Raw genomic sequence first — 24,504 nt, forward strand, 5'->3', positions numbered from 1 at the left:
CCCTGCGGAGCTCTATCGCCATTTTTATCCACTCTGATTTATCTTTTTTGATTATCACTCTTTGTTATGTTAGAATGAGATCTCGTAATTAGTTTTTGAGCTGATATCCAAAATCAAGGTAAGAAAACCTTTTGGGTCATGAGTTAGTGATTGATGGAGTCAAAAAAGCTGCGGCAGTATTTTTTTTCTTGTTTTGTTGTATCATACTTTTTCAGTTAAATATAACAGAGCATCTGTTGTAAAAGAAAACCTTCTGAGACCAAATTGTGTTTTGAAAAACCAGCCGTTCTCACGCACATTCTACAATTTGTATTATAAACGATTCAAGAGCTTTTTACTAATGCTGATGTTGATGGATTTGGTCAATAGTTTAGAAGATCATCAAGGTCGCCTTTTAAGAAAAGTGGAGATGTCGGCTCGTCTGAGTTCACCTGGGAATGTTTCTGTTTTTATGAATTGAGAGAATGCTAGAGGGAGTCAATAGTTTGAATGTTTCCAGAGCACGAAGTGCTTTAAGACATTCAAATTTAGTAACAAACCTAAAATAAGTTGGTTTTTTTGCCGCACCATGGGCATGTTCACTGTATAGTTGCTACTTTGAAAAATACTACTAATTTACTTTTTTTAGTTAGTTCAGCCTCGATTTTGGCCAATAATAGTTTAGCTTCTAAATTGGCTACTAATAAGATTAATACATCAGCATGTCTGTTTATCATGTTTATCAATGTTTCCTGTAATCCGAAGAAGTTTCAAAAAAAAAATTACTGAATAAACATTTCCTGTAATCCGAAAACTTCTTCACGAGGGTTTTCTAGAGCAATCTGTCAGATCAATTGATAACGCAATTTGAAAAAAGGAAATTGAAAAAAGTACAAAACAAGGCAACGCAATTACGGACAACAAGTATAATTAATTGGGCAAAATGATCTTTGTTTTGGTGAGTCAAAAATTTTTCTGTAAAGAAGGGATTCACTTCTGTCAATAATAATGTAATCTATTAGGAAGTTTGACTTATCCTTAATTCTAGTTGCTTGCTGCTTATGGGTTACCTTTAGATCTTACGGTGTTGAATGACTTTCTAAATTTTGCTTTTCTTCATTTTCCAAATAGATGATTTTATAATCGCCCATCAAAATTACTGTTTTGTTGTCCGTAATTTCGTTATCAATTGATCTAACAGAATGTTCTAGAAACTCTTCGTAAAGAAGTTTTTCGGATTACAGGAAACGTTTATTCGGCAATTTTTAAAAGCTTTTTCGGATTATAGGAAACATTGATAAACAGAAACGTTGATGTATTAAGCTTATTATTCCGCAATTTAGAGGCTGAATTCACCATGTTTATCAAATTAGAACACTGCGATCTGTCGCCTATGTTTTTAATTTAACCATCCAAAGAGGCTTGTGGTATACAATCGATTGTAGAAGTAATAATTGAATTGTGTTTTTTAGTGGTTCTGGATTTGGAAAACCACTGCTCTATTCAGCAGCAGGTCAAAATGGCACATTATCTGAGAGATGTATTCAAAGAGTCTCTCTTTGTGTGCAAAGGAACAGCAGACAACGTCGATCTGGCCTCTGTTCCCCTCGTGAACTTGAGAGGCAATGTATTTGTCAAGTGTAAGAGAATATCCAACAGCCACCCCCTCACCGGTCACTTCAACGATATTAACAATGCATCTATCTTCCACGACATCACTTCCTCCCCAACTATCACCAACTACGGAGAGGTGATTTTCACTCCCCCCCCCCCCCCCCACACTTACTTAGCTGTAAATTTTGCTTGAATTGAGGCAATCTTGTTGTCCTTGTGGTTTTGTTTTACGTTTTCATTTTGGTCAGAAGCCTACAGTGTGGTCATATGGTATGATGATTAATAGCCGCCCTCATCTTCTCAGCCGGCTATTATAGCGCTCCTATTTTACCGTATCCGAATGGCTATGAAAAGCTATGAAGAGGGGAAATAGTTTTACATTCTACAATTAAATCATCACGTTGAAAGGTACAGACTTGTATTGGTGCTTTTTAATTGCTCTTGAACGTAGTTCATAGCAATTATTGTAAACGTGTGTTTTTTATGCAAAATTTTTGCTTGACGGTTTTGACTTTTCGAGTGACTTTTACGCCCTTGACTTTTTGCATTTCGCGTGATCTAAAATTCTCTCTCAATCACAATTTCAAGCAGCTGAACTCAATTGGCGGCAATTTAATACTAAAAGTCAAATGAAAAGTGCGCCGAAACTGGTGTCATCTTTTACTTTAAATCTTAATAATGGGGTATATTTTAACCCCCCCCCCCCCCCCCCCCCCGACTGAAGCAGGCTGCAATTGATTAGAGCTCCCACTAGTCGTTCAAGAGCAATTCTTCCGACGTTTAGTCGGTTATGTTTAAAAATCTGTTCACACATTGTCATAATTGTTGAAGTCAAATTGATGTGATGATTTCGGTCACTTCTAAAAAGGAAGTGGAGCGAAAAAGAAAGTAGTTTTGCGACGTGAAATTTTTGTTCTGGTTGATTTTGGTTAACATGCGGCATTCTGAATTCGAGTTTTGCTTTTTTAATCAATTTTTTCGAAGCGGTTTTTCCCAATCCATTTATTAATAGCGGCCCTCATCTTCTCAGCCGGCTATTATAGCGCTGCTATTTTTTACAATTCAAAGAATTTGAATTGTATTGGGGCGCTGTGTTTTTTTTTAAGATGTGTTCACACATTTTTCAATGACTTTGATCTTTCAAAACGGGATAAACAGGTTAAGCCCAGCGGGCATTAAGTTTCATTAGAGGCCCAAAGAGAGCTTCAGTGGTTCTTCAAGTGCTTAGAGTGGTGCAGCTGCTGGTATGGCCTTAATTAAAGGTTAAAAGTTCATTTTTAGGAGTTTTTGGGCTCAAAATGTTGCAATTTTTCATGTTTTTTGTGATTTTTTTTCATTTTTTAGTTTTAGTCTCACGTTGAAATTAAAAATGATGAAGGCCTTCTGCGAGACAAAATAACTTGTTATGACCATTTTATGAGCTATATGTTTTGGTACTACTAATACAAACATGCAAAATGATACTAATTTTTGCAATTTTTTTCAAGTTTTTTGAAAATTTTTGTCATTTTGTGAGTTTTTTCAGCTTCAGGGGCCAGTAAATTTCTTTTTTGAATTGACAATAGAGCACGGCATGATTTGTAGTAATAATGGATTGGTTTTCAACATTTTAATGTCGCTAATCTTGGCATTTTTTTATACAAAAATTGCAATTTTTTCAAGGTTTTCTAAAATTTTTGTCAATTTTTGATATTTGTCCATTCTCAAGTGCCAGAAAACCTAATCCACAGTCTGATGAAAAGTGTTTGCATCGTTGTTGGCTTCAGTGGATTTGTTATCAACAATTTAGTTTTTCGAAATTTAGAAATTTTTTGATAAATTTTGCAATTTTTAAGTTTTTTCAAAGCATTTGTCTTATATTCAGTTTTTCTTGCCCCAGTAGCCAGCTAACCTCATTCAGGTTGTGATAATATGTTATTAGATAGCTGCTAGGGGGCAACTGAATGGTTTTCAACATTTTAATAGAACAAATTTCTATTTTTTGAAATTTGAGATTTTTTCTAAAAATTATTGCCTATCGATCTTTGAGCCAATGAATTTATTAATGCTTGGAATTGGGTTAATGGATAGCCTCTAGAGACACAGAAATGATGCAGAAAATATTAATATCTCCAATTTTCAGCAAAATTATTAAATTTTGCAATTGATTTCATTTTTTATATTTTTCGGTCAGTTTTGAGTTAATCGATATTCAAGGGCCAGTGAATTTTTTCAGGTCATGCAGATATAATACTAGACCGATTTCAAAAACAAAAAATGATCTTGAACATATTTTTGAAACATGTATTTTTAAAGCGATGAATTTCTGCCTAAGGGAAAAAAGCTTCAATAGTTTTAGTAATGAGTTTATTTTTGTTTAGCTTGTTTGATTGTTTCAGTGTCTCAATTTTTGGAGATGATTTTGTTTGTGTTTTGGCTGGCTTTGTTCAATTGATCTGCTGGTCAGATAGAGTACTTTTGAAATTTCATTCAATTCTTTGAATTGTATTTCAGGACTTGTCCTGCTATGTTTTTTTTTTACTTCGTCGAATAAAAAAATGTTTCGCTTTACCTCATTTTGCCGCTTTTTCAACATTTTGCGTGATATCTTTTTGACTTCTCTAGGCTAGTTTCTGTCTTCTCTCATTCTGCTAAAAGTGATTTTGAACATCAGTTGCTCAGCAAAGCAATTCAAAATGAACAGAGTCAGTATAAAAAATTTAAGTCAGAAGTAGAAACGGGATAAACCATAAAGCCCAATTTTAGATGACCGCTATTTGAACGTCGTTCCTATAAGTCTTAGTTACCATCTCTAATGCTTATTGGTATTGATAGTAGCCCCAGTAGCTTCTCTTTAAGAAACAGAAGTACGTTATGTTCAACTACGAAATGCCATCAAAATAAATCGGTCTTAAAAAATGTTTTTGTACAAATCTTTTTTTTTCAATATCTTCTATTTTTCAATCCCAATCGTGCTTATTGGAATCAACGGCGGCTATTTTCCGGCAATCTGCCGGGTATGTTTACATTTTTTAGCCAATGTTTCTGCAGTTTGTTTTTTCCATTGAGATAGTTTGTCAAATACTTCATGAAGCCATTCAATCCTTTTAGTCCTCAAAAGATAAACAAGCTGTGTGTAGAGTGTACATAATGTGAAGGAGTGAATTGTTGGTTGAGGTGTCTGACGAGAACAGTGCGGATGAGCTGCCTTCACACTGCAAGACATTCGGGAACACTCCTTCTGGCAACCCAGATGTCATTGCCACCCCCTCACACCCTCTCAGAGAGGAGCAGCACCAGGAACATGAACAAGTGGAGCCGGATGACAACTACGAGATGTTGCCTCTCTACGAGCAAAGGAGGAAGCAGCACATTCTCTTGGGAAGGAAACCTACTCTAGCCTTATCCAGGTCTGCCAACAGAAGCACAAATGTATCACTCGACTTAGCTTTGCCAGTTATCGCATATCTGTTTGTTTCCTAATTGCCGCATTCATCTCCTCAGCGGACTATTATTGCGGGTCTGTTTTCTACAACTTGAAGAGGATAGTCGTTTTCTTGCGCTTCCTATGACTCGTAGAGGCGTTATGGTTTTCTGTTTAATTGCTCTCAAATGAAGTTTGTTGCAATTAATTTAGTGCTGTGGTCTTTTTTATGCGATTTTTCGCTTGGCCGATTCTCGTCTGACGCTTTTGACTTTTCGTCCTCGAAAATGGGATAAACAGGTAGCGCTCGGAGGGCATGAGGTGGCTGAGCAGCTCTCTTAGAGCCCTGCGCCTTACTAGTCTCTAAGTATGCGATTTTTTTTTAATCTTCAAAAATGTAAATTTAAAGTTATAACCACAACAAGAACGTTTGGTTAAATATTTACATTTTCAAAATCGCCTCGTAAATATATGAATAGTTTGGTCTTTATACTTCAGTAGAAAAATTTCCTAAAGCCTCTTACTTGTCTATCTATTGGAACACGTTCATGCAGTTTGACCATTTCGCTGCTTAGTTTTTCCTTAAATTTGTTTTTAGTTTTCTCTTTTCGGATTTCAATTGGCAAATTATTCCATTTCCTAGAAAAATTTCTGATCAGTGACCTGTCACTCCATTTGGATTGGCACTTATTCTTTGGAAAAAAACTGGACAGTTCTGCAGTTTTTGGTCAATTCGTACTTTTCAAGAATCCTGAAAGAGGAGTTTTTGGTTTCTCGACTACTCTGTTTATATTGTGAGAGGAGGTCAAAAAATTTAAGAAGACAAACTTTTTTAATGAAAAGCTCTGCTGGTAAAATTTTGTCTTTCAGTAATAGATCTCTTGCACTGTCAAACTTTTTGCGCAGGTGGCAAACCTTTATTCCCCAATTTATTTGTTTATTAACTCTTTGAAGTGACATAACCGACAACGATTGAAAAAAAATTGCACTGAAATTGAGATGGGACAAAACAAGTGATTTAAAAAGAACGATTCTTGCTTTTAGTGGTAGAAAATGTCTTACTAAGTAAATTGACCTAATAGCATTTGCCATTTTTGTTAATGTTTTGTTCAGCTGAATGTCAAAATTTAGATTGTTACCGTAACTATTTTGAGGAGACAATTTCAAGGTGTGATGGGGCGGTTCTTGGTCTTAAAAGTTTGACACCCCCCACCTTCCTTGTCACCCCACACCACCCTCCTTCCCAGACACCCCAGTCGACCCTCCTCCAACCGAGCGATTTGAACCGCTCTCGTTGAGCTCTCGCACAACAACCCTACCCCCGTCAGTTGAACCCCCCCCCCCCCCGCTAAACCCCAACCCCCGACTCCGCTCACAACCCCCGTGTTGCTAATATCCTTAAGCCTCAGTTGCCTACTACTGAAGGCAACCGTTTGCCAGTCTTTTCAGAGCAATTCGCCCAACGTTAGTCGGTCATGTTTTGTATGACTCGAAGAGAGGTACTGGAGAAGTCTTTGTTTTAATCAATATTGATTAATATTGATCAACATTTTTTGATTAATTTTGAAGCTTGAAATCAAATTATAGCGGGCCTTATTAACAATTCAAAGAATTTGATTAATTGCTCTCAAACGAAGTTTGTAGCAATTATATTAGTCCTGTCGGTCTTTTTTTAAGCGATTTTTTGCTTTACCAATTTTTCGTCTGACGCTTTTGACTTTTCGTCCTCAAAAACGGGATAAACAGGTAGTGCCCAGTGGGAATTAAGTGCTCTTAGAGCCTTTCATCTCAGCTCAAACTGCTTTGAAGACTTATACTTATGGTGTGAAGGGCGGTTCTTAGAGGTTGAAGACACCCTCCCTCCCCCCCCCCAACTGTTGAACTCCCCACTTTTACCCCCAACCGACTGTTGCCACCCCCATCAGCACCCCGGTGACCCCCCTCCCCGTAGCTAGCTACTGAGGAACACAACAACCGCTCGCTAAAAACACGCAAATTTATACTAATTTTCACAATTTTTTTCAAGCTTTTTGAAAATTTTTGTCATTTTTCGATTTTAACAGCCCTAAATGCCAAGGAACCCACTCTAGGGTTTGATAATAGTTTACTGCATAGTTTCTAGTGTTAATTAAATATTTTCAACATCGCGAATGTTTGCATTTTGTTGACAAAACTTGAAGGTTTTTGAAAATTTTTGTCGTTTTTTAGGTTTATGCGGCCTGAAAATCCGAGGAGCCTCTTCTAGGGTTTGTTAATACGTTACTGTATAGTTTCATTTGTTGTCTTTATTCAAGGTTTTTCAGCCTCAGGATTCAGAAAACCTCCTTAAGAGTTTGATAATAGGTTGATGCATAGTTTCTAATGATAATGGAATGGTTTTCAACGTTAAAACATCAAATTTTTGCAGCTGTTTGATAAAACTTGATTTTTCAAATTTTCAAAAATTCATTGTCATTATCGAAGTTTTCCAGCCCCAGCAAGCAGGAAACCTCCTATAGGCTTTGACGATACCTTATTCAAAAATTTTTATTGGCCATAGAATAGTTTTCAACTTTTTAATATCACATTTTTAATATCACTTTTGTCATTATCGAAGTTTTCCAGCCCCAGGAAGCAGGAAACCTCCTATAGGCTTTGACGATACCTTATTCAAAAATTTTTATTAGCCGTAGAATGGTTTTCATTTTTTAATATCACAAATTTTATCGATTTTTTTTTAAAAAAACTTAAAATTTTTTTCAAGTTTTTTCAAAAGTTTATCATTTTATAGGTTTATCCAGCCTCAAGAGCCAAGAAACCTCCTCTAGTGTTTGATAATAGGTTACTGTATAGTTTCTAGATGCAATGGAGTGTTTTTAAAGATTTTAACATCACTAGTTTTAGCATTTTTTGAAAAATTTTTGGCATTCTTCATGTTTTTTTTTTGAAATTGTTTTTTTTTTAGGTTTTTCCAGCCTCAAGAGGCAAGGAACCACCTCTAGACTTTGGTAATAGGCAACTGCGTAGTTTTGGGATGCAATGTTTTTGTTTTTCAAGATATTAATATTACGGATTCAAGCAATTTTTTAAAAATTTTTTCAACAGCAAACTTTAACAAAATCTTGCTACAATTCGTGACATTATTATCTTCAAAAAACCATTGCATTGCCTCAGGAGACTATCCAGTATCCCTTTTTCAAGCCTCAAACAGTTTCGCTGGCACATAAAGATCCATACGCTTGGAACCTAATAATTTTTCAAAAATTTTAATTAATTTTTATCAAAAAATTGCTAAAATTAACATAATGATAACCATTCCATTAACTCCAGAAACTAAGCAGCTTACTGTCAAACCTCGAAGGTTGTCCCTGGTGCACGTACAAACGAAAAGAAATCAAAGAATTATTTTTGATTTTCTTCGTGCACCAGGGACCTCCTTCGAGGTTTGACAGTAAGCTGCTTAGTTTCCAGAGTTAATGGATTGGTTATCATTGCTCATTTTAGCAATTTTTTGATAAAATTTAATCAAAAACATTTTTGAAAAATTATTATGTTCCAAGCGTATGGATCTTTATGGGCCAGCGAAACAGTTTGAGGCTTGAAATAGGGATACTGGATAGTCTCCTGAGACAAGGCAATGATTTTTTAAAGACAATAATGTCACGAATTTTAGCAAGATTTTGTTAAAGTTTGCTGTTGTTTTTAAAGTTTTTGAATGTATTTGTCTTTTTCTGAGTCAAACGATCAATACTGGCCAACAAAGCTTTTTATGTCTTGCAGAAGGGTTACATGATAAAAATCCAGAGTCGAAAAATGTTATTGAACATTTTCTTCATTGCGATATGTGGAAATTGTCTTCTGAATTTTGCACTTTCAGTTTTCTATATGATTTAGTTACTAACAAGGCTAGAAAACTTGAAGTTGTACTGTCGAATCTCATCATAGAAAAAATTCCTAGTTCTCTCTCTGTGTTGGTTGGCGTTACTTTCCTTCTCTTTCTCCTTCACGTTTTATCTTGCACTCTCTCTCTCTCTCTCTCTCTCTCTCTCTCTCTCTCCTTAACTCTTGTGAATGCCGCACTTCAGCGGCTGTTATGTGGCGTGAGGTCATCGTCTATTACCCTAACTTCACGCCCCTTCAATCAAGGTAAAGCTAACGTCACTAAACATTGGCTAGGTACTGACGAAGCCGACTGCTCGCTGGTCGTTTGAGAGCAATTCGCCGGTTATGTCGGTTATGTTTTGTATTGGGGCGCTGTTTTTTGTTTTAAAGTCTGATCACAAATTTTGAAGTCAAATTAAAATGATGAGTTTATTCAAGCCGAAAAATGATGTAGAGCGAAAAAGCAAGTGGTTTTTGAGGCGTAAAATTTTTTGCTCTAATTTTGAAGTAGAGAGGTAACGGCGTTTGAAGAAAAATTCGCTTTGTCGCTAGTGGTTTTTTGTCCAAATTGCAGCATTTTGACCTTGAATTTTACATTTTTAATTGATTTTCCTAACTCATTCATACTCCGTTTTAGGTGAAGTTTTTTTGTTTAGTCAGTGAAAATTCTTTGAATTATATCAAGTCTTCTGCTGCTGTTTTTTTTTCAAAAACGGAATCAAAAATGTAACGGGACAAACACATGGAGCGCAATTTTTGATGCAAGCAACTTGAGTTTTTCTTATAAGTATTAATTACCATATTTAATTGTCATTGGTATTGATATTAACAGCTGTATTCTCTCAAGAGGAGTATGTATAACAACGGAATCATCAAAATCGTTCGAACTTTAAATATTTTCTTGCATCAATCAGTTTTTTGCATTTTTTCTGTTCCTTTAATGGGAATCAATAGCGGCTATTTTCCGGCAATCTTCCGTGTATGCTAAATTCTCACTTTCAAAAAAGGGGATGTATATGTGCTTATTTACGCGTGGTTGATATTTTGTTGTTATATTACTGGTTTTCTTTGCATGAAACAATGTTTTTTATAGCTGCGAAGGTGTAAGCTGAGCGTAGCTATATTGCGGTGTTCGTGACTTTTTTGTCTCGTCGTCTGACGCTAAATTTTCGTTTTACATTTGTTCTAGAACATTGTGTCTCGTCACTGCTTAAATGGTTTTTTTCGCGCTTGATTTCACGCTTTCTGCGTGACCTAAATTGCGGTTATTCAGAAGTTGTCTGTTGCTGAAAAGATTGTATGGCCCGACAGCCGAGTGGTTAAGGCGATTGGTGGTTAATCAGGAGATAGGTCATTCGAGCCGCGGCTGTGAACCTTTTTTTGCACCCAAAGACAAGCGCCTTTGAATTAAACTTATAAGTTTTATAGGCGGCGATAACTTCTATCAACTCATTTCTGTATCTTTTTCCATCTGATTTTTACAGCACGCAAGTCTATCTAGCAGCTATTCCGGCAATCTGGGGGCTATGTTCTTTTGGTTGTGAGTTTGTACTATATAAAGTACATTGAGTTTTCCTATTTTTTCATGTTATTTTGTTTTGGGAAAGTATTCTTTTTGTTATTTGACTTAACATTATTATCTCTGCAATGAACGCGTTCTGCAAGGAGATCTTAGCTTTTAGAAAAGTCTGTCCATTCTAGATCTAGTTCACTATTTAGTCAATGAAAATGCTTTGAATTGTAGGCAAGACTTGTCCTGACTTCGTCTAACAAAAATTTGTCTCGTTTTGCCTTAGTTCACAGCTTTTTCAGCTTTTTGCGTGATTTCTTTTTGACGTCAGGTCAGTTTCACTCTTCTCTCATTTTCCTTCAAGTGTTTTTAAACAGCATTTGTTCAGCGCATCAATCTAAAATGAACTTATGCAATACCGAAAAACGAAATACAAAATAAAAATGGGATAAACCCATAAAGCCCAATTTTAGATGCCCGCTATGTGAGCTTTTTTAAGTTGCTCTTACACAAAGTTTGTAGCGATGATATTGGTCCTGTTGATTTTTTCATGCAATATTTGCTTGACTGATTTTTCGTCTGACCGTTTTGACTCTTTGACCTCAAATAGGATAAACAGATAGGTCATGCCGGAGGCCATGAGGAGGTGGCTGAGCAGTTCTTTTACCTACGCCTTACTTGGCAATAAGTATGCGATGCACCGTAACTTTTTCAGGAGAGTTTTGTGGTGTGAAGGGTGGTTCGTAATGCTAAAATTTAGACCCCCTCATTCAGCTCGCCCTCCAAACTTGCACCCCTACCACCTTTCTCTGCGAGCCTGACCCCCCTGCCCACACTCACCCCCTCCTCTTCTGCTAGCATCTTATAGCCCCAGCTGGCTACTACCGAAACCAATCGATTGCCTGTTGTTGTAATCCGCCTGATGCTGGTTGGTTATGTTTATCAGCTTTTCACTTCTCTTCCACTTCTATTCTTTCAATGTATTGAATCGTAATGATTGTAGAAATTTTCAAAAATTGATTATTTAAATATACAATTTTTTGCTTCGAATTGGGTGCGCAATTTTGTTGCGTGGGTTTTAAAAAACATCGGTGATTTTTTTGCTACTCGACTGAAGAGATTTTTCTCTGCTTTGTAGCGCTCAGACGTAGTTACTGCTTTAAAAGTATCTTTTCATTGCGAAGAAGAGACTTTGCCTGCGACCTAAAAACTGAATTTGAAGTTGCCATTTGACCTAATTTTCTCAGCAGAAGTTTTTTAATAGCCGCCGCCAGCTTCTCATGGCTATTATTGGGGTCGCTGGCTTCTTTGTTTAAGATCTGTGCACACATTGCAATTTTTGAAGTCAAGTTGGAGTTGTGGTTTTGGTCAGGCCTAAACAGGAAGTGGAGAGAAAAACCGAATGGTTTTGCGGGGTAATTTTTTTTCACTCGAATTTGAAAATAGAGCGTGAAAATGGTGTTTAATAGACGCCGTCGGGTTAAATAGCTATTATTTAGGCGCTCTCTTTTTTAATTCGCTTTACCGTTTGATCACGTTCTACATAAGTCACGATTGTCACGTTTGACTTTTGACTTACTTCACTCACTGTCAAAGTCAAAAGATCGAAATCAAAAGAGGCTGGATAAACCGATAATGCCCCGTCATTATGTCATGGCTATTATTGGGGGCACTGTCTTCTTTTTTGAGATCTTTTCACACATTTTTATGATATTTGAAGTCAAATTGGAGTAGTGATTTTCTTCATGCCTAAACAGGAAGTGGAGAGATAAACCGAGTGGTTTTGCGGCGTGAACTTTCTTTTCACTCGAATTTGAAAGAAGAGCGAGAAAATGGTGTTGAATAGACGCCGTCCGCCTTTCAATGGCTATTATTTATGCGCTCTCCTTTTTTTAAATTTGCTTTACCTTTTGATCACGTTCTACGTAAGTCACGATTTTCACGTTTGACTCCTGACTTACTTCACTCACTGTCAAAGTCAAAAGATCAAAATCAAAAGAGGCTGGATAACCCGATAAAGCCCGGTCATTATGTCTTGGCTATTATTGGGGGAGCTGTCTTCTTTTTTAATATCTGTTCACACATTTTTATATTTGAAGTCAAATTGGTGTGTTGATTTTGGTCAGGCCTAAAAAGGAAGTGGAGAGAAAAACCGAGTGGTTTTGCGGCGTGAATTTTTTTCACTCGAATTTTAAAGTGGAGCGAGAAAATGATGTTTAATAGAAGCCGTCGGCCTTTCAATGTCTATTATTTATGCGCTCTCCTTTTTTTTAAAATTTGCTTTCTTTTGATCACGTTCTACGTAAGTCACGATTGTCAGGTTTGACTTCTGACTTACTTCACTCACTGGCAAAGTCAAAAGATCAAAATCAAAAACGGCTGGATAAACCGATAAAGATCGGTCATTATGTCATGGCTAATATTGGGGGCGCTGTCTTCTTTTTTGAGATCTGTTCGCACATTTTTATGATGTTTTAAGTGAAATTGGAGTAGTGATTTTGGTCAGTTCTAAACAGGAAGTGGAGAAAAACCGAGTGGTTTTGCGGCGTGAGTTTTTTTCACTGGAATTTGAGAGTAGAGCGAGAAAATGGCGTTTAATAGACGCCGTCGGGCTTCAGTGGCTATTATTTAGGCGCTCTCCTTTTTTTTAATTTCGCTTTACCCTTTGATCACGTTCTATATAAGTCACGATTGTCACGTTTGACTTCTGGCTTGCTTCACTCACTGTCAAAGTCAAAAGACCGAAATCAAAAGAGACTGGATAAACCGATAAAGCCCGGTCATTATGTCATGGCTATTATTGGGGGCGCTGTCTTCTTTTTTCACACATTTTTATGATTTTTGAAGTCAAATTTGAGTAGTGATTTTCGTCAGGCCTAAACAGGAAGTGGATATTTAAACCGAGTGGTTTTGCGGCGTGATTTTTTTCACTCGAATTTGAAATTAGAGCGAGAAAATGGTGTTTAATAGATGCCGTCGGCCTTTCAATGGCTTTTATTTAGGCGGTTTCCGTTTTTTAATTCGCTTTACCTTTTGATCACGTTCTACGTAAGTCACGATTTTTACGTTTGACTTCTGACTTACTTCACTCACTGTCAAAGTCAAAAGATCGATATCAAAAGAGGCTGGATAAACCGATAAAGCCCGGTAATTGTCATGGCTATTATTGGGGGCGCTGTCTTTTTTTTGAGATCTGTTCACACATTTCTATGATATTTGAAGTCAAATTGGAGTAGTGATTTTGGTAAGGCCTAATCAGGAAGTGTAGAGAAAAACCGAATGGTTTTGCGGCGTGAATTTTTTTCACTCGAATTTTAAAGTGGAGCGAGGAAATGATGTTTAATAGAAGCCGCCGGCCTTTCAATGGCTATTATTTATGCGCTCTCCTTTTTTAAAATTTTGCTTTATCTTTTGATCACGTTCTACGGAAGTCACGATTTTCACGTTTGACTTCTGACTTACTTCACTCACTGTCAAAATCAAAAGATCGAAATCAAAAGAGGCTGGATAAACCGATGAAGCACCGTCATTATGTCATGGCTATTATTGGGGGCGCTGTCTTCTTCTTTATAGCTGCGAAGCTGTAAGCTGAGCGTAGCTATATTGCGGTGCTCTTGGTTTTTTTGTTTCGTCGTCTGACGCTTTTTTTCGTTTTACATTTGTTCACACAGCAAAGCCGAAAAAGTCAAATTTTCTGAATGACTTCTTCCTCTCACTAACGGCATTTGCGCGCGTGACGTCATTTCTCACTCGCTTTAGCAAAAGTTTTTAGGTTATTTGCGTGATTACATTTTGATCATACGTGACTTACCTCACTCAATAAAATGACTTTTGCACTTTAAAATTTAAGTTTAATTTGAATTTGTTTAAGCTCAAAGGAACTCATATGTGCAGTAAAGGTCCCTAATAAGAGGCTTCTGTGGAATGAATTTTAACAAGCTTTATTAATTTATCGCTGAATGTTTTTTAACCTAGTTTTTTGAGCGGCGTCGATTTTTTTCAATTTAGCTCTGTATCTGTTTCTATCTCTTATATGGCACGCAGGTCTATTCTTTCGCAGCTATTCCGGCAATCTGCCGGCTATGTTTGAGATCTTTTCACACATTTTTATGATATTTGAAGTCAAATTGGAGTAGTGATTTTCTTCATGCCTAAACAGGAAGTGGAGAGATAAACCGAGTGGTTTTGCGGCGTGAATTTTTTTCACTCGAATTTTAAAGTGGGGCGACAATATGATGTTTAATAGATGCCGTCGGCCTTTCAACGGCTATTATTTAGGCGCTCTTATTTTTATAAGTTGCTTTACCTTTTGATCACGTTTTTCGTTTTTACTTAAGTCACGATTTTCACGTTTGACTTCTGACTTACTTCACTCACTATTTCTACTGAATGGATTTTAAATTCTTTCACGCATTTAATTACGCAATGTGGTGAATACTGTCAAAGTCAAAAGATCGAAATCAAAAGAGACTTGATAAACCGATAAAGCCCGGTCATTATGTCATGGCTATTACTTCACTCACTGTCAAAGCCAAAAGATCGAAATCAAAAGAGACTGGATAAGCCGATAAAGCCCGGTCATTGTCATGGCTATTATTGGGGGCGCTGTCTTTTTTTTGAGATCTGTTCACACATTTTTATGATATTTGAAGTCAAATTGGAGTAGTGATTTTGGTCAGGCCTAAACAGGAAGTGGAGAAAAAAACCGAGTGTTTTTGCGGCGTGAATTTTTTTTTCACTCGAATTTGAAAATAGAGCGAGAAAATGGTGTTTAGTAGATTAAACGTCTGGTTAAATGACTGTTATTTAGGCGCTCTTTTTTTTAATTCGCTTTACTTTTTGATCACGTTCTACGTACGTCACGATTTTTACGTTTGACTCCTGACTTACTTCACTCACTGTCGAAGTCAAAAGATCGATATCAAAAGAGGCTGGATAAACCGATAAAGCCCGGTCATTGTCATGGCTATTATTGGGGGCGCTCTCTTTTTTTTGAGATCTGTTCACACATTTCTATGATATTTGAAGTCAAATTGGAGTAGTGATTTTGGTAAGGCCTAATCAGGAAGTGTAGAGAAAAACCGAATGGTTTTGCGGCGTGAATTTTTTTCACGCGAATTTTAAAGTGGAGCGAGGAAATGATGTTTAATAGAAGCCGTCGGCCTTTCAATGGCTATTATTTATGCGCTCTCCTTTTTTAATTAGCTTTACTTTTTGATCACGTTCTACGTACGTCACGATTTTTACGTTTGACTCCTGACTTACTTCACTCACTGTCAAAATCAAAAGATCGAAATCAAAAGAGGCTGGATAAACCGATGAAGCCACGTCATTATGTCATGGCTATTATTGGGGGCGCTGTCTTCTTCTTTATAGCTGCGAAGCTGTAAGCTGAGCGTAGCTATATTGCGTGCTCTTGGTTTTTTTGTTTCGTCGTCTGACGCTTTTTTTTCGTTTTACATTTGTTCACACAGCAAAGCCGAAAAAGTCAAATTTTCTGAATGACTTCTTCCTCTCACTAACGGCATTTGCTCGCGTGACGTCATTTCTCACTCGCTTTAGCAAAATTTTTAGGTTATTTGCGTGATTACATTTTGATCATACGTGACTTACCTACATTTTGATCATACGTGACTTACCTCACTCAATAAAATGACTTTTGCACTTTAAAATTTAAGTTTAATTTGAATTTGTTTAAGGTCAAAGGAACTCATATGTGCAGTAAAGGTCCCTAATAAGAGGCTTCTGTGGAATGAATTTTAACAAGCTTTATTAATTTATCGCTGAATGTTTTTTAACCTAGTTTTTTGAGCGGCGTCGATTTTTTTCAATTTAGCTCTGTATCTGTTTCTATCTCTTATATGGCACGCAGGTCTATTCTTTCGCAGCTATTCCGGCAATCTGCCGGCTATGTTTGAGATCTTTTCACACATTTTTATGATATTTGAAGTCAAATTGGAGTAGTGATTTTCTTCATGCCTAAACAGGAAGTGGAGAGATAAACCGAGTGGTTTTGCGGCGTGAATTTTTTTCACTCGAATTTTAAAGTGGGGCGACAATATGATGTTTAATAGATGCCGTCGGCCTTTCAACGGCTATTATTTAGGCGCTCTTATTTTTATAAGTTGCTTTACTTTTGATCACGTTTTTCGTTTTTACTTAAGTCACGATTTTCACGTTTGACTTCTGACTTACTTCACTCACTATTTCTACTGAATGGATTTTAAATTCTTTCACGCATTCAATTACGCAATGTGGTGAATACTGTCAAAGCCAAAAGATCGAAATCAAAAGAGACTTGATAAACCGATAAAGCCCGGTCATTATGTCATGGCTATTACTTCACTCACTGTCAAAGTCAAAAGATCGAAATCAAAAGAGACTGGATAAACCGATAATGCCTCGTCATTATGTCATGGCTGTTATTGGGGGCGCTGTCTTTTTCGAGAACTGTTCACACATTTTTATGATTTTTGAAGTCAAATTGCTGTAGCAATTTTGGTCAGGCCTAAACAGGAAGTGGAGAGAAAAAGCGAGTGGTTTTCGGCGTGAATTTTTTTTCGCTCGAATTTAAAAATAGAGCGAGAAAATGGTGTTTAATAGACGCCGTCGGCCTCTCAATGGCTATTATTTATGCGCTCTCCTTTTTTTACATTCGCTTTACTTTTTGATCACGTTCTACGTAAGTCACGATTTTCAGTTTGACTTCTGACTTACTTCACTCACTGTCACAGTCAAAAGATCGAAATCAAAAGAGACTGGATAAACCGATAATGCCTCGTCATCATGTCATGGCTGTTGTTGGGCGCGCTGTCCTCTTTTTCGAGAACTGTTCACGCATTTTTATGATTTTTGAAGTCAAATTGCTGTAGCGATTTTGGTCAAGCCTAAACAGGAAGTGGAGAGAAAAACCGAGTGGTTTTCGGCGTGATTTTTTTTTCACTCGAATTTAAAAATAGAGCGAGAAAATGGTGTTTAATAGACGCCATCGGCCTCTCAATGGCAATTATTTATGCGCTCTCCTTTTTGTAAATTCGCTTTACTTTTGATCACGTTCTACGTAAGTCACGATTTTCACGTTTGACTTCTGATTTACTTCACTCACTGTCAAAGTCAAAAGATCGAAACCAAAAGAGACTGGATAAACCGATAATGCCTCGTCATTATGTCATGGCTGTTATTGGGGGCGCTGTCTTCTTTTTCGAGATCTGTTCACACTTTTTTGTGATCTTTGAAGTCAAATCGCTTTAGCGATTTTGCTCAGGCCTAAACAGGAAGTGGAGAGAAAAACTGAGTAGTTTTCGGCGTGAATTTTTTTTCACTCGATTTTAAAAATAGAGCGAGAAAATGGTGTTTAATAGACGCCGTCGGCCTCTCAATGGCTATTATTTATGCGCTCTCCTTTTTTTAAAATTCGCTTTACTTTTTGATCACGTTTTACGTAAGTCACGATTTTCACGTTTGACTTCTGACTTACTTCACTCACTTTCAAAGTCAATAGATCAAAATCAAAAGAGACTCGATAAACCGATAAAGCCCGGTCATTATGTCTTGGCTATTATTGGTGGCGCTGTCTTCATTTTGAGATCTGTTCACACATTTTTATGAGTTGAAGTCAAATTGGTGTAGCGATTTTGGTCAGGCCTAAACAGGAAGTGGAGAGAAAACCCGAGTTTTTTTTGGCGTGAATTTTCACTCGATTTTAACAATAGAGCGAGAAAATGGTGTTTAATAGACGCCGTCCGCCTTTCAATGGCTATTATTTATGCGCTCTCCTTTTTTTAAATTTGCTTTACCTTTTGATCACGTTCTACGTAAGTCACGATTTTAACGTTTGACTTCTGACTTACTTCACTCACTGTCAAATTCAAAAGATCAAAATCAAAAGAGACTGGACAAACCGATAATGCCTCGTCATTTTGTCATGGCTGTTATTGGGGGCGCTGTCTTCTTTTTTCACACATTTTTATGATTTTTGAAGTCAAATTGCTGTAGCGATTTTGGTCAAGCCTAAACAGGAAGTGGAGAGAAAAACCGAGTGGTTTTCGGCGTGATTTTTTTTTCACTCGAATTTAAAAATAGAGCGAGAAAATGGTGTTTAATAGACGCCATCGGCCTCTCAATGGCAATTATTTATAAGCTCTCCTTTTTGTAAATTCGCTTTACTTTTGATCACGTTCTACGTAAGTCACGATTTTCACGTTTGACTTCTGATTTACTTCACTCACTGTCAAAGTCAAAAGATCGAAACCAAAAGAGACTGGATAAACCGATAATGCCTCGTCATTATGTCATGGCTGTTATTGGGGGCGCTGTCTTCTTTTTCGAGATCTGTTCACACTTTTTTGTGATCTTTGAAGTCAAATCGCTTTAGCGATTTTGCTCAGGCCTAAACAGGAAGTGGAGAGAAAAACTGAGTAGTTTTCGGCGTGAATTTTTTTTCACTCGATTTTAAAAATAGAGCGAGAAAATGGTGTTTAATAGACGCCGTCGGCCTCTCAATGGCTATTATTTATGCGCTCTCCTTTTTTTAAAATTCGCTTTACTTTTTGATCACGTTTTACGTAAGTCACGATTTTCACGTTTGACTTCTGACTTACTTCACTCACTTTCAAAGTCAATAGATCAAAATCAAAAGAGACTCGATAAACCGATAAAGCCCGGTCATTATGTCTTGGCTATTATTGGTGGCGCTGTCTTCATTTTGAAATCTGTTCACACATTTTTATGAGTTGAAGTCAAATTGGTGTAGCGATTTTGGTCAGGCCTAAACAGGAAGTGGAGAGAAAACCCGAGTTTTTTTTGGCGTGAATTTTCACTCGATTTTAACAATAGAGCGAGAAAATGGTGTTTAATAGACGCCGTCCGCCTTTCAATGGCTATTATTTATGCGCTCTCCTTTTTTTAAATTTGCTTTGCCTTTTGATCACGTTCTACGTAAGTCACGATTTTAACGTTTGACTTCTGACTTACTTCACTCACTGTCAAATTCAAAAGATCAAAATCAAAAGAGACTGGACAAACCGATAATGCCTCGTCATTTTGTCATGGCTGTTATTGGGGGCGCTGTCTTCTTTTTTCACACATTTTTATGATTTTTGAAGTCAAATTGCTGTAGCGATTTTGGTCAAGCCTAAACAGGAAGTGGAGAGAAAAACCGAGTGGTTTTCGGCGTGATTTTTTTTTCACTCGAATTTAAAAATAGAGCGAGAAAATGGTGTTTAATAGACGCCATCGGCCTCTCAATGGCAATTATTTATGCGCTCTCCTTTTTGTAAATTCGCTTTACTTTTGATCACGTTCTACGTAAGTCACGATTTTCACGTTTGACTTCTGATTTACTTCACTCACTGTCAAAGTCAAAAGATCGAAACCAAAAGAGACTGGATAAACCGATAATGCCTCGTCATTATGTCATGGCTGTTATTGGGGGCGCTGTCTTCTTTTTCGAGATCTGTTCACACTTTTTTGTGATCTTTGAAGTCAAATCGCTTTAGCGATTTTGCTCAGGCCTAAACAGGAAGTGGAGAGAAAAACTGAGTAGTTTTCGGCGTGAATTTTTTTTCACTCGATTTTAAAAATAGAGCGAGAAAATGGTGTTTAATAGACGCCGTCGGCCTCTCAATGGCTATTATTTATGCGCTCTCCTTTTTTTAAAATTCGCTTTACTTTTTGATCACGTTTTACGTAAGTCACGATTTTCACGTTTGACTTCTGACTTACTTCACTCACTTTCAAAGTCAATAGATCAAAATCAAAAGAGACTCGATAAACCGATAAAGCCCGGTCATTATGTCTTGGCTATTATTGGTGGCGCTGTCTTCATTTTGAGATCTGTTCACACATTTTTATGAGTTGAAGTCAAATTGGTGTAGCGATTTTGGTCAGGCCTAAACAGGAAGTGGAGAGAAAACCCGAGTTTTTTTTGGCGTGAATTTTCACTCGATTTTAACAATAGAGCGAGAAAATGGTGTTTAATAGACGCCGTCCGCCTTTCAATGGCTATTATTTATGCGCTCTCCTTTTTTTAAATTTGCTTTGCCTTTTGATCACGTTCTACGTAAGTCACGATTTTAACGTTTGACTTCTGACTTACTTCACTCACTGTCAAATTCAAAAGATCAAAATCAAAAGAGACTGGACAAACCGATAATGCCTCGTCATTTTGTCATGGCTGTTATTGGGGGCGCTGTCTTCTTTTTTCACACATTTTTATGATTTTTGAAGTCAAATTGCTGTAGCGATTTTGGTCAAGCCTAAACAGGAAGTGGAGAGAAAAACCGAGTGGTTTTCGGCGTGATTTTTTTTTCACTCGAATTTAAAAATAGAGCGAGAAAATGGTGTTTAATAGACGCCATCGGCCTCTCAATGGCAATTATTTATGCGCTCTCCTTTTTGTAAATTCGCTTTACTTTTGATCACGTTCTACGTAAGTCACGATTTTAACGTTTGACTTCTGACTTACTTCACTCACTGTCAAATTCAAAAGATCAAAATCAAAAGAGACTGGACAAACCGATAATGCCTCGTCATTTTGTCATGGCTGTTATTGGGGGCGCTGTCTTCTTTTTTCACACATTTTTATGATTTTTGAAGTCAAATTGCTGTAGCGATTTTGGTCAAGCCTAAACAGGAAGTGGAGAGAAAAACCGAGTGGTTTTCGGCGTGATTTTTTTTTCACTCGAATTTAAAAATAGAGCGAGAAAATGGTGTTTAATAGACGCCATCGGCCTCTCAATGGCAATTATTTATGCGCTCTCCTTTTTTTAAAATTCGCTTTACTTTTTGATCACGTTTTACGTAAGTCACGATTTTCACGTTTGACTTCTGACTTACTTCACTCACTTTCAAAGTCAAAAGATCAAAATCAAAAGAGACTCGATAAACCGATAAAGCCCGGTCATTATGTCTTGGCTATTATTGGTGGCGCTGTCTTCATTTTGAGATCTGTTCACACATTTTTATGAGTTGAAGTCAAATTGGTGTAGCGATTTTGGTCAGGCCTAAACAGGAAGTGGAGAGAAAACCCGAGTTTTTTTTGGCGTGAATTTTCACTCGATTTTAACAATAGAGCGAGAAAATGGTGTTTAATAGACGCCGTCCGCCTTTCAATGGCTATTATTTATGCGCTCTCCTTTTTTTAAATTTGCTTTGCCTTTTGATCACGTTCTACGTAAGTCACGATTTTAACGTTTGACTTCTGACTTACTTCACTCACTGTCAAATTCAAAAGATCAAAATCAAAAGAGACTGGACAAACCGATAATGCCTCGTCATTTTGTCGTGGCTGTTATTGGGGGCGCTGTCTTCTTTTTTCACACATTTTTATGATTTTTGAAGTCAAATTGCTGTAGCGATTTTGGTCAAGCCTAAACAGGAAGTGGAGAGAAAAACCGAGTGGTTTTCGGCGTGATTTTTTTTTCACTCGAATTTAAAAATAGAGCGAGAAAATGGTGTTTAATAGACGCCATCGGCCTCTCAATGGCAATTATTTATGCGCTCTCCTTTTTGTAAATTCGCTTTACTTTTGATCACGTTCTACGTAAGTCACGATTTTAACGTTTGACTTCTGACTTACTTCACTCACTGTCAAATTCAAAAGATCAAAATCAAAAGAGACTGGACAAACCGATAATGCCTCGTCATTTTGTCATGGCTGTTATTGGGGGCGCTGTCTTCTTTTTTCACACATTTTTATGATTTTTGAAGTCAAATTGCTGTAGCGATTTTGGTCAAGCCTAAACAGGAAGTGGAGAGAAAAACCGAGTGGTTTTCGGCGTGATTTTTTTTCCACTCGAATTTAAAAATAGAGCGAGAAAATGGTGTTTAATAGACGCCATCGGCCTCTCAATGGCAATTATTTATGCGCTCTCCTTTTTGTAAATTCGCTTTACTTTTGATCACGTTCTACGTAAGTCACGATTTTCACGTTTGACTTCTGATTTACTTCACTCACTGTCAAAGTCAAAAGATCGAAACCAAAAGAGACTGGATAAACCGATAATGCCTCGTCATTATGTCATGGCTGTTATTGGGGGCGCTGTCTTCTTTTTCGAGATCTGTTCACACTTTTTTGTGATCTTTGAAGTCAAATCGCTTTAGCGATTTTGCTCAGGCCTAAACAGGAAGTGGAGAGAAAAACTGAGTAGTTTTCGGCGTGAATTTTTTTTCACTCGATTTTAAAAATAGAGCGAGAAAATGGTGTTTAATAGACGCCGTCGGCCTCTCAATGGCTATTATTTATGCGCTCTCCTTTTTTTAAAATTCGCTTTACTTTTTGATCACGTTTTACGTAAGTCACGATTTTCACGTTTGACTTCTGACTTACTTCACTCACTTTCAAAGTCAATAGATCAAAATCAAAAGAGACTCGATAAACCGATAAAGCCCGGTCATTATGTCTTGGCTATTATTGGTGGTGCTGTCTTCATTTTGAGATCTGTTCACACATTTTTATGAGTTGAAGTCAAATTGGTGTAGCGATTTTGGTCAGGCCTAAACAGGAAGTGGAGAGAAAACCCGAGTTTTTTTTGGCGTGAATTTTCACTCGATTTTAACAATAGAGCGAGAAAATGGTGTTTAATAGACGCCGTCCGCCTTTCAATGGCTATTATTTATGCGCTCTCCTTTTTTTAAATTTGCTTTGCCTTTTGATCACGTTCTACGTAAGTCACGATTTTAACGTTTGACTTCTGACTTACTTCACTCACTGTCAAATTCAAAAGATCAAAATCAAAAGAGACTGGACAAACCGATAATGCCTCGTCATTTTGTCATGGCTGTTATTGGGGGCGCTGTCTTCTTTTTTCACACATTTTTATGATTTTTGAAGTCAAATTTGAGTAGTGATTTTCGTCAGGCCTAAACAGGAAGTGGAGAGAAAAACTGAGTGGTTTTCGGCGTGAATTTTTTTTTACTCGATTTTAAAAATGGAGCGAGAAAATGGTGTTTAATAGACGCCGTCGGCCTCTCAATGGCTATTGTTTATGCGCTCTCCTTTTTTTTAAATTCGCTTTACTTTTTGATCACGTTCTACGTAAGTCACGATTTTCAGTTTGACTTCTGACTTACTTCACTCACTGTCACAGTCAAAAGATCGAAATCAAAAGAGACTGGATAAACCGATAATGCCTCGTCATCATGTCATGGCTGTTTTTGGTGGCGCTGTCTTCTTTTCGAGATCTGTTCACACATTTTTATGAGTTGAAGTCAAATTGGTGTAGCGATTTTGGTCAGGCCAAAACAGGAAGTGGAGAGAAAACCCGAGTTTTTTTGGCGTGAATTTTCACTCGATTTTAACAATAGAGCGAGAAAATGGTGTTTAATAGACGCCGTCCGCCTTTCAATGGCTATTATTTATGCGCTCTCCTTTTTTTAAATTTGCTTTGCCTTTTGATCACGTTCTACGTAAGTCACGATTTTAACGTTTGACTTCTGACTTACTTCACTCACTGTCAAATTCAAAAGATCGAAATCAAAAGAGACTGGATTAACCGATAAAGCCCGGTCATTATGTCATGGCTATTATTGGGGGCGCTGTCTTCTTTTACACATTTTTATGATTTTTGAAGTCAAATTTGAGTAGTGATTTTCGTCAGGCCTAAACAGGAAGTGGAGAGAAAAACTGAGTGGTTTTCGGCGTGAATTTTTTTTACTCGATTTTAAAAATGGAGCGAGAAAATGGTGTTTAATAGACGCCGTCGGCCTCTCAATGGCTATTATTTATGCGCTCTCCTTTTTTTTAAATCCGCTTTATTTTTTTATCACGTTCTACGTAAGTCACGATTTTCACGTTTGACTTCTGACTTACTTCACTCACTGTCAAAGTCAAAAGATCAAAATCAAAAGAGACTCGATAAACCGATAAAGCCCGGTCATTATGTCTTGGCTATTATTGGTGGCGCTGTCTTCTTTTCGAGATCTGTTCACACATTTTTATGAGTTGAAGTCAAATTGGTGTAGCGATTTTGGTCAGGACTAAACAGGAAGTGGAGAGAAAACCCGAGTTTTTTTTGGCGTGAATTTTCACTCGAATTTAACAATAGAGCAAGAAAATGGTGTTTAATAGACGCCGTCCGCCTTTCAATGGCTATTATTTATGCGCTCTCCTTTTTTTAAATTTGCTTTACCTTTTGAT

General features: G+C 37.1%; 2 protein-coding genes across 4 annotated transcripts in view; one reads left to right on the plus strand and one right to left on the minus strand.

The window, feature by feature from the left end:
* The window catches only part of LOC142351238 (116 kDa U5 small nuclear ribonucleoprotein component-like), a 664,445-nt gene that overhangs the window by 587,466 nt on the left and 52,475 nt on the right, over nucleotides 1-24,504 (minus strand). The gene's annotated exons all lie outside the window — the stretch shown is intronic.
* LOC142351237 (uncharacterized) overlaps nucleotides 1-24,504 on the plus strand; it is a 427,767-nt gene that overhangs the window by 192,733 nt on the left and 210,530 nt on the right. For all 3 annotated transcript variants that reach the window (XM_075403377.1, XM_075403378.1, XM_075403379.1), the window contains 2 exons: nucleotides 1,452-1,729; nucleotides 4,750-4,982. In XM_075403377.1, the coding sequence (XP_075259492.1) occupies nucleotides 1,452-1,729; nucleotides 4,750-4,982 (511 nt within the window). The remainder of the gene's footprint in view (nucleotides 1-1,451; nucleotides 1,730-4,749; nucleotides 4,983-24,504) is intronic.

Source organism: Convolutriloba macropyga, chromosome 12 (assembly GCF_964194025.1).
Source record: "Convolutriloba macropyga chromosome 12, txConMacr16.3, whole genome shotgun sequence".
In the NCBI taxonomy this organism is placed as follows: domain Eukaryota; kingdom Metazoa; phylum Xenacoelomorpha; order Acoela; family Convolutidae; genus Convolutriloba; species Convolutriloba macropyga.